This window comes from Notamacropus eugenii, chromosome 3 (genome assembly GCF_028372415.1).
Source record: "Notamacropus eugenii isolate mMacEug1 chromosome 3, mMacEug1.pri_v2, whole genome shotgun sequence".
Taxonomy (NCBI): Eukaryota; Metazoa; Chordata; class Mammalia; order Diprotodontia; family Macropodidae; genus Notamacropus; species Notamacropus eugenii.
Window position 1 is genome coordinate 309,470,546 of NC_092874.1, and position 14,926 is coordinate 309,485,471.

The window sequence follows — 14,926 nt, forward strand, 5'->3', positions numbered from 1 at the left end:
TAGCCCCACCCTTGGAGTTCCTTTTAAGTGGCATGTGTTTTCAAGGGTCCTTTCAGGGGGTTGTTTGACTTTGGCTTTCCTTGGAAGTGTCTGCTGGGGCAAAGGGATGCTAACCATCAAATCCAAGAAGGGGGATGGGAGAAGAGGAAAGAAGCAGCATTTGAGATTTTTACAGGGTTCTTTATGGTCTCATCCCAGATGATGAATATAGTTCTTCTTTGCAGTGTCTTCATGACAAATCTGACCAGCTGGGTGACCCTGGGCTAGTCACTTTGTTTCTCCAGCCTCAGTTTCCTCTTGTGGAAGGTAAGCATCCCACACCCCACATCAAATGAGGGAATATTTGTCAAAAAACTCTGCACATGTTAAGCATGATATCAATGTGAGCTATTATCATTGGTTGAGGTTTCATAACAACTGGCACTTAAGTCAATAATTATAACAATTCTTGCCACTTTTGTTCCTAATAAATGAGATTATTTTTGCACTGAAGTTTGCACGAGGGAGGCTGGCTGTGCAGAGGGGTAGCTGCCCCACCCTGGACTTTTCACTGGCCTCCCTTCTTCTTCCTGCCTCTCACGGACATCTTCATCCTTTTCCTCTCACGGACATCTTCATCCTTTTCCTCCATCACCAAGCCTTCAAGGCCCAGGGCTGATGCTGCCCCCTCCGAGAGCTCTCCCCAATTTCCTCTCCTCCCTAACTGGAGTGCCCTCATCCTCCTCTGTTCTCACAGTCCTTGGTACTTTGGTGATGAGATTGTGACATTCTATCAGTTCATCAACCCACATTTATTAAACATCTACAAAGTGCCAAGCACTGGACTGGCTGTTAGGGAGACAAGGACAAATGAAACAGTCCCAGCCCTCAGGGAGCATGTATTCTAGAGGGAAACAGCCCATACACACATGAGACACAAAGATGTAGTATGACACACACGTATGTATATGAAGTGAAGACAAGGTGATGCTGGGGTATGTGGGAAAGGATGGGAATCAGGAAAGGCCTCAAGTGATGAAGCTACAGACATGCTAAGAGGGGGGAATAGGCTCAGAGAAGGACATTCCAGGTAAGGGGAGAGCCAGCACAAAGGTGTGGAGATGGGAAACAGTGGGCCTTGGCTCTCCTGTTTGACCAAGGATGGGGCAGCTTCTCCTTTTTCTTCTTTAGAGTCCTCCAGGACTGAGCCTGGATCAGGGACAGGCCAGACCCTATTGAATGTCTGCATTTGAAGTGAACCATATATTAGACTTTTCAGGATGTCAGCCCCATTTTTTCAGGCTCCTCTCATCTGGACTGGAGCTTACTTACCCTCTCCTCTCTCTTATACTCCATGGCTTTGGAAGAAGAGTGAGGATCAGTGTAGCCTTGAGAATGATACTCTGAGCCCACTGGTGAGAATCCCAAGAAAAACCCTCTCTCCAGATGTCCAAGGCTGCCCATGTGCCCAAGGCAGCAGCAGCAGGGCTCTCATCAGGCAGAAGATGCTATCTTCCTTGGTGAATGGAGAGGGGAGGTATCCCAGCACAGGCCAGTGGACTGCCCACAGGACAGTGCTCAGTCTAGGTGGGGCACCAGGGGAAAAGAAGAGGGCCAGGCTCACCAGGGAAAGTTCATGTGTCTGCTGAATGTGATTCACTGAGCAGACACTGAGCTCCAATGAGGACAAATCTTCCCTGCCTCCATCCCTGGAGTGGGCCACATGCCACTGGGGTTACACTGATTCGTTGTCCTTTGTTTTCAAAGAGGATATGGACATCATGGGGTGATGTTGTGACCTGTGGAATTGGATCTGAGGCCGAGTTGCACAGAGCTGTCAGCCTTGCTCTGTCTCCCTGAGCCATCAAAGTCCAGTGGCAGGACAAGAGTCAGGGTGAGTGCTGAGGGTGGGGAAGACCTTGGTGTCTTCAATGTCTGACCAAACTCTAAGCACTCACAGCGCCTGCTTCAGCCACTTTCATGGTCGTTGGAACAAATTGTTCTCTTCTGCCCATTCCACTGGGGGATATCTTCATGTGCTTGGAGTAGATAGCCCCTAAATCACCAAAGAGTCTGAGGTCTGTTGGTTATGCTCCACCTGGTTTGGCCTGTCTACCAAGACCATTTACCAGGCTGTGGCCACTACACGTGCTATAGGACTCCTTGGAGCCACAGGTGAGAGTTGGGGACCAGGTAGACCCCAAAGGTAGATGAACAGTCCCACAAAGGACTTGGCAAGCCCTCCCATCAGAGAGCTGGCTCTCCCTGAGTGCCCCATATCCAGCCCTCTTGGCAGAATCTAAATATAAAACAGATTCTTCTCTGATATGTGTGTGTGTGTGTGTGTGTATGTGCATATGCATGTATCTGTGCATGTGTGTGTGTCCTCAGAGGAACCTGACCTTGCCTCATCTGATGCCCTTGGCAAAACCAGTCTCCAGCAGGAAAGCTACAAGAGCCAAACCCATAGGGCCGAGTCCAGGTCCCCAAAGGGATCAGTTCCCTTCTTGGATGCAAAACCCCACATTCCTCTTCTCAAATCTTCTTTACAAACAACTTAACCCAAGCATAGGAAAGTCACCAGCCTTTTCTGCTCTCTTTCCCTCTCCCCAAAGGGGGCATGACCTGCTTCCACTGCTATTGCCAGCACCCTTGAACTGTTGGAACATTCTTGGGCTGTTCCACCAGGGCACGGTTTTACCAAATTAATAAATAGGGCTTGTTTGAACTTCAAAATGACCTGTTTCTCTTTGATTGAGAATATCCCGCAGAATGAAAGACTCTGTAAAAGGAGGTTTGGTGTGTTCATGAAAGAAAGCAGCTTGTGAAATATGAAAACTCTCCTTTTATAACTCAGAATAAGAACAGCTTCAAACTACTCATTAGCATGAGGAAACTTGTCTGACCACGTTCGGAAAGAGAAAAGAAGATGCTCGAGGACCGGACTGGCTACTTTGGGAAGGTAATTGGTGATTAGTTCAAGCATGGGGGATCAGTGCCTAGAAAGGTATGTGGGTAGATGATGATGTTGGTGGTGGTTCCAGATGTGTTTGGGGGATGAGATGTCCTTTCCCAAAGCCTGCCTGCTGACACACACACAGCCCTTCTGCCCCAGTACACCTCCTGCTACTAAAAGGAGAAGATCCAGATCATGGCGTGTGGGTGGGGGTTTGGGAAGTGAGGGGGAGAGCTGGGGCTGCAATAAGGTGTAGGAGGCAGGAATGAAGAGGTTTCCAGGATAAGAATTAAAAAATTTTTAAAAAAAATTCCCAATGATGTACTGTACTTCCTCTAAAAATGGAAATTTTTCTCTGTTTCACTCCATAATCATCAGACATGTCTGTTGCACCATAGTTTGCTAAGCACTTTATAGACAGGAATCCTTCATAGCCACCTATTTATGGAAGAGGAAACTGAGTCTGAGAGACAATAAGTGACTTGCCTAAGGTTGCACAGTGAGTGTCTGAGGTGGGATTTGAACCCAGGTCTCTCTGTGCTAAACAAAGAGAGAAAACAGGAACTGATGTCAAGCAACCTTTAGTTGAATAGTTGTGAACTTGAGATGCTAATAAATGCTGCTGCTCCCATTAAACCACTGATTTGTCTTCTGTGCTTTAGGGACAATGGTCGTCTGATGGCAAATAGACAAAAGCTGCCCTTTTCCCAACTGGGAAGTGGTCACAGGAGAGGAACTAACATTTCTCAAGAGAATTACAAATGATGAACAAGACCGTGAAAGATTATGCCAAAGCATTCTCTAGCAACACAAGAAAAGCAAATCAAAATCATTCGAAGGTTTACTTTCCTTCCAGGAAATCGGCAAAGATGACAAAAGAGAAATAATCAATTGTGGGTAGACTGTGGGAGACTCAGTACACTAATACATTATTGGTGGAGTTGTGAATTGGCCCAAACATACTGTATACTGATGTTGAACGATGTTAAGAAAGTGACTCCTTCTGGGATAAGAACTCACTGTTTGACAAAAATTGCTGGGAAAACTGGATAACAGTGAGGTAGAAATTGGGCATAGACCAATGCCTGACATCATACACAAGAGTAAAGTCCAAATGGATACATGATTTTGGTATAAAGATTGATACTATAAACAAATTAAGGGTGCAAGGAATAGTGTATTCATCAGATTCATGGAGAATGGAGAAATTTTTGACCAAACAAGAGATAGAAAACGTTATGAAGTACAAAACGGATAATTTTGATTACATGAAATTGAAGACTTTTTGCACAAACAAACCCAATGCAACCAAGATTAGGAGGGAAGCAGAAAACTGGGAAAGAATTTTTGCAACTAGCATCTGTGATAAAGGCCTATTTCTAAAATATATAGAGAACTGAGTCAAATGTACAAGAATACAAGTCATTCCCCAACTGATAAATGGTCAAAGCATATGAACAGGGAGTTTTCAGAGGAAGAAATTAAAGCTATCTATAGTCATATGAAAAAATGCTCTAAATCACTATTGATTAGAGAGATGCAAATCAAAACAACCCTGAGGTACCACATCACACCTATCAGATTGGCTAACACGACAAAACAGGAAGATGATAAATGTTGGAGAAGCTATGGGAGAGTTAGAACACTAATTCATTGTTGGTGGAGCTGTGAGCTGATCCAACCCTTCTGTAGAGCAATTTGGAACTATGTCCAAAGGGCTACATAAATGTGCATACCCTTTGACCCAGCAATACTGTTTCTAGGACTGTATTCCAAAGAGATCATAAAAATGGGAAAGGGTCTCACACATGTACAAAAATATTTATAGAAGCTCTGAACCTTTCACAGCAATGCAAGGACATAAAAAGTTCCCAATGGACTCTTGAGGCCAAAAGCCTTCCACATTTAGAGAAAGAACTAAGGAATTGGATCACAGAATGAAGTAGACCATTTTCTCTTGTGCTTTGTTATGGTTTTTCTCATAGTTTCTCCCATTCATTTTAATTCTTCAGTGCAACATGACTAAGGTGAAACTTTATTAATAAGAATGTATGTGTAGAACTCATATAAGATTGCACGCCATCTCGGGGAGAGAGGGAGGAAGAAGGGGGAGAAAATCTAAGATTTATGGAAGCCATTGTAGAAAACCGAAAACAAGTAAATTAAAAAAAAAAAAGATAAAGAAAGTGACTCAGTGCAGAGGTCCCACAGTCATTCAAATACCTTAAGGAGGTCAAAGAAAGAGCCCCATAGACCCCAAAACACTCACTGCAGCACATGTAGCAAAAAAACTGGAAAGAAAGTAGATGTGCATTGATTGGGGAAGGGCTAAACAAAATGTGGTCCATGAACATAACGGAATATTGTTGAGCTATAAGAAATGATAGGACAGCTACGAGATGCTACGGGATGTCTAAGAGATAGAGTTTGAAATTGGGAGGTTTGACCTTGAGAGGTTAGACCCTTAGGAACTGTGTGACCCCAGGCAATTCACTTAACCCTTATTTGCCTCAGTTCTTCATCTGTACAGTGGGAGCACACTGGAGAAGAAAATGGCAAACCACTCCAATATCTTTGCCAAGAAAACCATCTGGACAAAAGCCCCGGGGGTCAAGTAGAGTTGGACAAGGCTGAATGACTGAACAACAATGATGCATGTGGGGAATACAGAGAAGCCTGGGAAGACTTCTGTGAACTGATGCAGAGTGAAGGGAGCCAAGCCAGGAAAACAACATAAACAAGAATCACAACAACATCGGTGGAAAGAACAGCAGAAGTGAGCTGGGAAATCAGCAAGGACAAGGCGCCAACAAATGTCAGCAGACGTCTGTTCCAGTGCTGACTGTCTGCCCTCGGGCAGGTCCCTCTTCTCTTCTCCTCCCCCACTATCCAGAGCCTCAGTTTCTTCTTTTACAGAATGATCTGGAAGAGAGTTGATCGCACCAAGGTCTCTGAGTTCTACACTGACCCCCTTGCAGTTGTCCCCCACAGTAAAATGGAAACAAAGACACTTACTGGGTTGTTGCTGGCTTTCCCAGCCAGGATGATTCTGGCCTTGATCTTGTTCATGTTAAAATTTTTCAAGTAGGCTTCATAGATGCGCTTGGCAAGAGACTTGAGATCTGCGACTTCTGAATCTTCTAGATCATGTTCACATGTAAGAATCTCTGCCTTTAATTTTGCTTTTTCAGACCTCGGCATTCTCCCAAAACGGATGGCTGGAGGGAAAGATAGTGGAGAAATATGGATGGAAATTAAAATCATGTCACAAGCAAGACTCTCGTGCCTAAAAGGAGAATGACTGGTGGCTGAAGATCCCCATTTAGGATAGGAGTGAGGCTCTTCTAAAAATGGACAAGTGAGATAAAGGTCATTTCCTGGTAACCTTTGATTTTGCATTCTCATGACAAGGTCAAGGTGAACACAGAAGTCAGAATTTCACTGTGTAGGGAAGGGAGAAGAGAACGAGCATTTATTAAGGCCTACTCTGCACCGTGTACTCAGTGCTACTCACAAGACAAATACCTCATTGGGTAGTAATGGAATGTGTAGATGCTAGACTTTAAAGATGAATTGGAAAGTGGGGGGGGGGGCGGGCTAAAGATCGTAAATGCTCTTTATTTAAATGTTTGCTGCTTGTCTGGCACTAGGTGGGGACTCTCCAGGTAGATTAGGTCATCCATGAGGCTACTGGTTTCTGGTCCCTGGTGGGGAGCTTATTTCCTAGATTTTTGGTCTCTATACCCACGGATAGACAAGGAACCCATTTGGGTGTCAGGGATGAAGCATGTGCTTTCAAAGCCTGAGCTGGGGATGCTCTTGCACCCACCCCAGGAGAGGGAGTCTACCCTAAGGCAGGGCTTAGAGGTGCATCTGGAAAGAACTGAGGAATAAAGTCCCAACCTTGTAGTCTCTTCTAATCTGTTCTAAAAAATGTGGAAAATGCATGCAATGAGGGCCAGTTTGTCACTGGGTTTGGTTTCTCACCCCTTGGGCATTCAAAGTGACTTCACCTATATTGCCTCTTCTTGCCTCTGCACCAGGGCTGAGCCTGGAGGAGTCAAAGACCTTACCCCCTCCCCCTGCACCCCATGAACTAATTCAGGCTGCTCATGGAGGCCCTGTCCATCTTGGGGAAACTCTGGTGGTCTTCCAGTGCCACAGCTCCTCTCCCTTCCCCCCACCATGACCATGGAAACATCTGGGCTGGATTCAAGCAGAGCCCATCTTTCAGGCTTGGAAGCAAATTGAGAAATTCAGAGGCTTGGAAGGCTGTTATCCTCTTCCTCAGGGACAAAACCATCCCTTTTTCTTTCTCTGATGAGAGCTCAACTCCCCATCCCCCCCATCCTCAGGACTTTTTGAATGAAAAGCATGTTATGGTGGTTAAGCAGCAGAATACCAAGAGGGACCACCCAGCAGGACTCTCAAAAACCAAACAAAACCCAGGGAGGGAGAAAGGGAAGGAAGGAGAGAGGGCAAGAGGGGGGAGGGAAGGAGGGAGGGAAGGGAGGAAGGAGAGAGGGCAAGAAGGAGGAGGGAAGGAGAGAGGGCCAGAGGGCCAGAGAGAGGAAGGGTGACCTTACCTACCATTGTGTGACATTCCAACTGAAAGGCACTTCTGGAAACGGCAATATTGACACTTGTTACGATTCTTTTTTTGAATTTTACAGCTGCGGTCACACTTGTCATAAGCCAGCTTAAGGCGAATGGTCCTCCGGAAAAACCCCTGTGACAGATTACCATGAGGCTAAGTAACAACTAGGAATTATGCCTTGAAACTCAAACCACTGAACCATTCTGTCCTTTTTGGTCACCTCAGGAGCCCCCCAGCTCCCCTCAAGAAGCTGAGATTTCTTTAGGGTGGGTCCCAATAGAAGGGAGCAACTCATAACCCTCTACAACTGAGGGAGTGAGGGTGTGGGCCACATGTGGCTGCCCTTCTGGGTGACTGGTCCAGCTGCCTTTGGAATAGAGAGGTACAGTCTCAAACGTCCAGAAGCCTGACACTGGTGCCTCATTGTGGTGTGGAGGTGGCCTGGGGCACCAGAGACTTTATTGGGAGTGGGCCTGGGTGGGGAGCCCCCACTGATGACTTCAATTTAAGGGGAAAGTAAATATCATGTTAAAAAAGTTCTGATCAGCGTTGAAGGGTCTCCTAGCTCTCACTTTTTCAGGGTGAGTGCACAACGCATAAGCCTCAAGGCCATGACTGGAGAGAAATTTTAAGCAGCCTGGAGCCTCTCTCTCCTCAGCCCCAGAACGGAGACTCAGGGTAAATGCCTGGGAGATATCCAATGCAAGAGGCATTTGTTGTTCTTCCATGAAAATGACCATAGATAGCCAGAGGAGCCAGCCACTCAAATACTTTCTAGCCCAGTAAATTTGGTTTCACACAGCTCACACCCTGGCCATATGCTGGGCCTGCAAAGGTCTCAGTGCAGATCCCAACCCTTCACCTGTGCAGATCGCAGACCCTGGACCCATTCCATGGCTTGCTGTGTCCAGACCCCATTATACCCCTTGTGACCTCTTTGTACTTAGTAAGGTTGGTCCTTGGGCTGCAGCAGGATGTCCATGGCCCAGCCAGAGCTGGGAGGAGCCCAGGAGAGTGGGTTGTTTCAGGGCCCAAGATTCGTACTCTGTGGCAGGAAGTGTCCTCCACGCTTCCCTTTGGTAATGGTTCTCTAAGACCATGCACGAATAGTGAGCAGGTCAGAGATTCGAATGGTCTGACAACCCTCTTCCTACGGCACTCCCCTTGAACATTAGTTAGGCTTCATCAAAGGAAAGGAGAGGCCTGTGGAGACACCCACAGAAGATGAATTTCTGATAACACAGACAGGAGGGGAGGAGGCTGTGGAATGTTCTTTCTTTTTTAGGTGGATGGAACAAAGACAAGTGTCCAGTCCTAGAAGGCCTTTGAACCATCTCTTCCTCTGGAGCTGAGGAGACTGAGGCCCAGACTTGCCCCAGGCCACCCAAGGAGACCCTCGCAGGCTTCACCTAACATCACCATTTGCCACTTTTGCTGGTCAGACACTGGGCTTGTGGTCTGGCCATTGCCACACTCACCTTACAGCCTTCACAGGCGTGCACGCCATAATGGTAGCCAGAGGCTTTGTCCCCACAAATTCTGCACTCGATGTTTAACGTGGAAGAATCATCAGCACCGCCTGCAGCTGGAGCATAATTCACAGAGGAAGGACTGGATGCTGGGGAAAGGGTGTCTGAGGGAAAGGGAAGAGTCTGGTCAATACTGGAGGCCCTAGCATTTCACTGCCCAAAGGCTGTCTATGTGAGAACCATCTAAAAAAATCAGGACACTAAGAGTGCCAACAAAAAACATAAGAAGGCTGGTAAGTGGCTGAGCTCTCCTCTTGAACCATTCTGTACACAGATAGAACACTCTGGCACTGGGGAGGGGTGGGGGATTGCTTCCCTCTGTACCCTGGGCAGTAGGTGCCCAGGTGGGTTCAATGAGGGAGGAAACCAAGCCAATAAATATTTATCAAGTGCCCACAAAGGCACTGTGCTAAGCCCTGGGGATGCAAGTGGTAAAAAGAAAGATGGCACCTCGCCTCAAGAAGCTTGTAATCCAATGGTGGTGGTGGTGGGAACAACACACAGGCCCAGTAAGGAAAGCTGTGGCTGGAGGAGGAGGGTATGCCAGGAGCCCCTTCCTCCCCTGCTCCCCATGGTCAGGAGTAGAGCAATCCTGCTCTGGGGCACAGGAGAAACCCCTTTGACCTCCATAGGGACAGCCCTGAGCAGCAGAAGGGAGCCCAGACAGCTGATTCCTGTGTCCCACTTGTAGGACTGCCATGAAGGAGGTGCAGGAGGTCCCTCCCTTCCTCGATGCCTCTAGTCAGGGCTGGGGTGTTCTCTTGGGTCTCAGTGGAAGACTATCATTACCTGTCCTTGGCCAAGGGTTCCATTCAAAGTCCCTGCAACCTGTGGCCCTTTGGATTAAGACAAAAGCCTCCCTCCCTGACTGCTGACTCCTTGTACTGAGGCAGGTTATCGTAGGTCTCTGACTTGGAGCCCTCTCCCTTCTCTCCTAGCCCCCAGGGCCCCCACCTGAGGCTGTGCTCCCATTCCTGCCACCGTTCTGGGGCTCAAGGCTGCTCTGGTGTCCTCCTCTGCCTCTGATAGCTAATTCATTGCATGAATGGCACAGGACAAATCTGCCAGACTTCCTGGGGACCCTCCTCTTCATTTCAGGCCACATGCAGTTGACTCTTAGAACATGAAGTCATCCCTCCTCTTCATCAATTACTGCAGTAATTTATCTGATTAGAGAAATTCTTTCTCCAGTCTGCCTGCTTCCAGAAGGAAGCCTCAGGATATTGTGGTCATGAGGAAAACATGAAACTTATTGTTTGCTCGGAACAATCCACCTTCACTCACTAGGCTTCCAAGGCTTAACCTTTTATAAAAAGTAAATATGCTTTAGACAAGGTCCTTCTCCATCGGTAAATTGCATCATTTTGAGAAAACAGTCTAACAAAGGATCAGATTAGATAGAAAACAGAAATCTAATTATGACTAGAAAAATAGCTTTTTAAAGGGGCTCTTCTCTTTGAAACTGGTCTGACAGGTCACTCCCTAGCAAGCGAAACTGGGAGGGAGAGCCTGATTGACATGACTGGCACACAGCGGGATGTCCTATGGCCAGCTGGCTGGTCTGCCATCTGGGGGTGCCCACTGCTTTGGCATGCTCTGTAAGCTGCCTCTTTTAACCACAGTGGTCTCTGCTGATTTGTGTGGTAGGCTAAAACAGGTTGTTCACCTGAAGAATTAATGCACAGTTTACTTCAGATATGAAGTGGGTGGTGAGATTTATTTGTTCTGTTTCTAATCTTATAGGTTTTGGGGACCCCCTAGTTCTCTTCCTCCTTCTCTGACTGCTCCTTCTGTACCTCCTTGGCTGAATCCTCCTTCAGATCATACCTTCTAACCCGAGGTGTCCCCAGGGGTCTACCTGGGCCCTCTGCTCTTCTCCCTCTGTACTATTTTACTGGGTGATCTCATCAGCTCCCATTGACAAATATCCATCTTTATGCTGCCAATTGTCAAAACTACTGTTTTCTGCCCCAAACTTTCTGTTGACCTCCAATCTGCTGTTCAGGCATCTCGACTTGGACATCCAGCAGACATCTTAAATTCAATATGTCCAAAACTGAACTTGTGATCTTTGCCCCTAAACCCTCCCCCCTTTCTTCCCCTCCTACCCTCCAGCTTCCCACACTCACAACCTAGCAGTCATCCTAGGACTCCTCACTTTCTCTTACACCCTCCCCCAGGTCCAAAATGGTGCCAAGGTCTGTCAATTTCACCTCTGTACAATCTCTCAAATATGCCCCCTCTCTCTGCCAGCACCGCCACCCCTCTAGTGCAGACCTTCATCACCTCCCACCTGGCCTATGACAGTAGCTGCTGGGGGTCAGAGTCTGCTTGCCTTAAGGCTCTCCCCACCCCAGGCCATCCTCCATTCAGTCATTGAAGTGATTTTCCTAACATGAAGGTCCATACATGTCTGGTGACTCCCCCTGGCTTCCAGTATCAAGTATAAAATGCTCTGCTCCGAATTCAAGGTCCTTCATAACCTGCCTCCCTCTCTCGTCTTGGTGCACTGGACTCCCCAGATAGGTCCTCCCAGCCTCCTGGCTGCTCCACCCACAAGAATCTCTGGCTTTTAGTTCTGGACATTTTCTCTGGTCCTCCCCTGTGTTTGGAATGGCTCCCTCCTCAGTTCCACCTTCCACCTTCCCTTTAAGCCCCAGCTAAAATTCAGCTGTCTACAGGAGGTCTTCCTCAGCCCCTTCCTCAGCCAGGATCTTCACTCTCTTAGTTATTTCCCTTTTATCTTGTACACAACTTGCTTTATAGATCCTCTCCTCCATTAGAGTATGAGCTCTCTGAGGGTAAGGACTGTCTTTTGCCTCTTTTTGCATCCCCAGAGCTGAACATTTAAACCTAAGCCTAAAATCACCTGGAACACAGTAGGTATTCAATAAGTGTTCATTCTTTCCTGGAACACAGTAGGTACTCAACGAGTATTTATTCATTGATTGATTTCTTGCACAGTGAATGGTTTTGTCTGAGAACAAAAGTCTAAACAAACCTGACAGCAAATAAATCGCTGACCTGTAATGACAGACCCATCGGATCCTGGACCACTTCCCAAGCAATGATACTCTGCGAAACCAAAGGCCCCGGAGCTGTCTTCACCAAGGGAGGGAGAGATTTCTTGGATGCTGCCCATCTCTTGGAGGAACTCTTCAGAGAGTGGGCTTTCCAGATCCTCATCATCGAGTGGAGAGAGGGGGCAGATGTGGCTCTCAGTGTCTACCATCGTGGCAAGGTGAAGCCGGTCCCTTTAAAGGTCTTTAACCTGGAGAGAGGAAGGGAAAATCATCTTTATAAAATCAGATGTACTACTTGGCTAAAATGTCACTTGTTATCTGAGGCATAGCTGAATGGCAGAAAGAAAATAGGCCAGGTGGGAGGTGATGAGGGTCTGCACTAGAGGGCTAGCGGTGCTGGCAGAGAGGAGGGGGCATATTTGAGAGATGGTACAGAGGCGAAATTGACAGGCCTTGGCACCATTTTGGACCTGGGTGAGGTGGTAACCTTTTGATTCACTGCTAATAAGAAAACTGTTACAGTCACAATCATATTTCTACAGTTCCTACTATGTGCCAGGCACTGGGCTAAAGGATTTACAAATATTATCTTATTTGATCCTCACAACAACCCTGGGAGGTAGGTACTGCTATTAGTTTGATTTTACAGGTGAGAAAACTGAGGCAGGCAAAGGTTAAGTGACTTGCCTAGAGTCCCACAGCTAGTGCCTGGGCTGGATGAGAACTCAGATCTTCCTGACTCTGGGCCCAATGCTCTGTGTACTCTGGCTCCTCCTGGCTTCCGCAATCAGAAATTTGGGGAACCCTCAGGGGTGAGGACCACTTATTCCATGACAGGGGAAAGTTGGGCATAGTCTGACATGCAGCATAGGTCTGAGTAAAGCAGATTTGAAAGGGTTCAGAGCAAGGACAGACTGGATCTCATGCCCTGAAATTCTAAGGGTTAGGGTTCTTAATCTGGAGGGGGTGCAAATGGGGAAGATGGAAAAAAATGGTATCTTTTTAAAAAATATAATTGGTTTGCTTTGTGATCCCAGGTATTTTATTTTGTGCATTTAAATACGATTCAGAGAAGGGTCCACAGGCTTCATCTACCTGACACAAGAAGGAGCAGGAGCCTTTGGTGTAGTGAAGTCAGCCCACAAGGGTCAGAATCTTGAAGAAAATTCAAGGTACAAAGGGAAACCTTTTCACTGAAGAGGAGAAATGGGAGTGGGTGGGATCTGAAGGGCTCAATCAATGCCTGAGAGAACTCCCCCTCCACCTCAGCTTTTAACAGGTGTCCAGATGCTAGAAGCTAGAGCAGGAGACTAGACATTTGACTACCTGCAATTCTGAAAGGCTGCAGAAGATTTATGGGCTGGCACAGGCCTGGACCAGGGCAGACATCAAACTTTCAAAGAAGATTCAGAACAGAGTTGGACAGCTTCAAGCCAGGGAGTTTGACTTGTACTCCTGGGAAAATCTAGAACAGATCACAAATGACTCATGGCATGGGTGTCTGGAAAGGACAGTGGGAATTACCAGGCTGGCCTGACTTCACCAGGTTAGGACCCTGCCAAGCAAACCTTTTTTCTGATGTGGTTACGAAGCTCATAGGATCTCAAGAATGCTCTGGGTTTGCTTGTTCTAGATTTGACAAGGCCTCTGGTGAAGGACTCCAGTCTCATTCTTGTGAAAAAAGATGGAGAGGTATGGACTGCAATGAGATAGATTTTGAACCAGTTGAGTGATGGGGTAATTAATTAACCATCCCTTGTTGGTTGGCTTGGCAACAGGTCTCCAGTGGAGTGCCTCAGGGATCAAGGCTTGGCCTCACTGTTTAGCTTTATTTTTATCAGTGACGTGGGCAAAGTCAGAAACAGCATGCTCAGCAGATTTGCAGCCTCACAGCTGGGAGAATGGCTAATACATGGGATGATAAAGTCAGATTCCTAAAAAATCAGGCTGGAGCACTGGACTGGATCAAATCAGAAGAAATTCAGTAGAGATTCATGTAAAGTGTCATATGTGGATTCAGAACAGAAAGCCAACAGCCCAAGTATAAGGTAGGGAAGACAGTCTGTCTGAAAACCACCTGGAGCTTTGAGTGAGCTGCGAGCTCAGCATGAGTCAGCAGCATGATGTGCTGGTCCCAAAGGTCGCATGGTCTTGGACTTCAGTAAGAGAAGCAGAGCTGCCAGGAGTGGGGAGGGAGGGTCTCCTATTCTCTTCGCCATCAGAAGAATTAGCTTCGGTTCTGGGCACCACATCAGACAAATAACAATGATAAGCTAGAAACCATGGGGGGTGGGGGATTGCTACCAGGATGGGGAAGGGCCTCCCATTCATGCCCTAGGAGGATCTGACAAAGGAACTAAAGCTATTTAGCTCGGAGAAGACTTGAGGATGGGGAGGGGGCAGGTGTGATACTTGTGTCAGGCATCAGGGATCCTGGGCCGGTGTGTGGCCAAGGAGCCTTGCCAGGAGCACCAAGCGGGAGCTGTCCAGCATCAGAATGGGCTGCAGCTGGACAGGTCCTTGTTGGCTACGAGGTGGTGCAGGTTCTTTAGGGAACATGGATTGGCTGCTGACCGCCCTTTCAGCTCTCCAAGTCTGGGGATCTGTGATCTCCAATCATTTATCAAGACAGTCTCCCTTCAAGGAGTTTGCAGCAGTCAGATGGGGGTGCCACAGTGCACACAGTTCTAAGCCTGGGACTCAAGATAACCTGAGTTCAAATTTGACCTCAGAAACTTACTAGCTGTGAAATCCTGAGCCAGTCACTTAACCTCTGCCTGCCTCAGTTTCCTCAATTGCAAAAAATTAGGATAACAGATCCTATCTCAACAGTTGTGATGCA

At 47.2% G+C, this 14,926-nt stretch overlaps 2 protein-coding genes and 1 long non-coding RNA gene across 5 annotated transcripts in view; 2 read left to right on the top strand and 1 right to left on the bottom strand.

Annotated features, from left to right (window-relative positions):
- Positions 1-5,954, top strand: part of CDPF1 (cysteine rich DPF motif domain containing 1) — a 47,997-nt gene extending 42,043 nt beyond the window's left edge. For both annotated transcript variants that reach the window (XR_011964328.1, XR_011964327.1), the window contains exons 3-6: positions 225-306; positions 1,747-1,873; positions 2,837-2,941; positions 3,598-5,954. The gene's annotated coding sequence lies outside the window, so the exon portion shown is untranslated. The remainder of the gene's footprint in view (positions 1-224; positions 307-1,746; positions 1,874-2,836; positions 2,942-3,597) is intronic.
- The window catches only part of PPARA (peroxisome proliferator activated receptor alpha), a 33,276-nt gene extending 20,983 nt beyond the window's left edge, over positions 1-12,293 (bottom strand). For both annotated transcript variants that reach the window (XM_072596595.1, XM_072596596.1), the window contains exons 1-4: positions 12,086-12,293; positions 9,011-9,165; positions 7,526-7,664; positions 5,951-6,153 (exon numbers count right to left, since the gene is read on the bottom strand). In XM_072596595.1, the coding sequence (XP_072452696.1) occupies positions 5,951-6,153; positions 7,526-7,664; positions 9,011-9,165; positions 12,086-12,293 (705 nt within the window). The remainder of the gene's footprint in view (positions 1-5,950; positions 6,154-7,525; positions 7,665-9,010; positions 9,166-12,085) is intronic.
- On the top strand, positions 9,165-13,466 carry LOC140496602 (uncharacterized). Its single transcript, XR_011964329.1, has 3 exons — positions 9,165-9,294; positions 12,026-13,256; positions 13,354-13,466. It is a non-coding gene; the product is annotated as an uncharacterized lncRNA (long non-coding RNA).
- Positions 13,467-14,926: the final 1,460 nt, after the last annotated feature.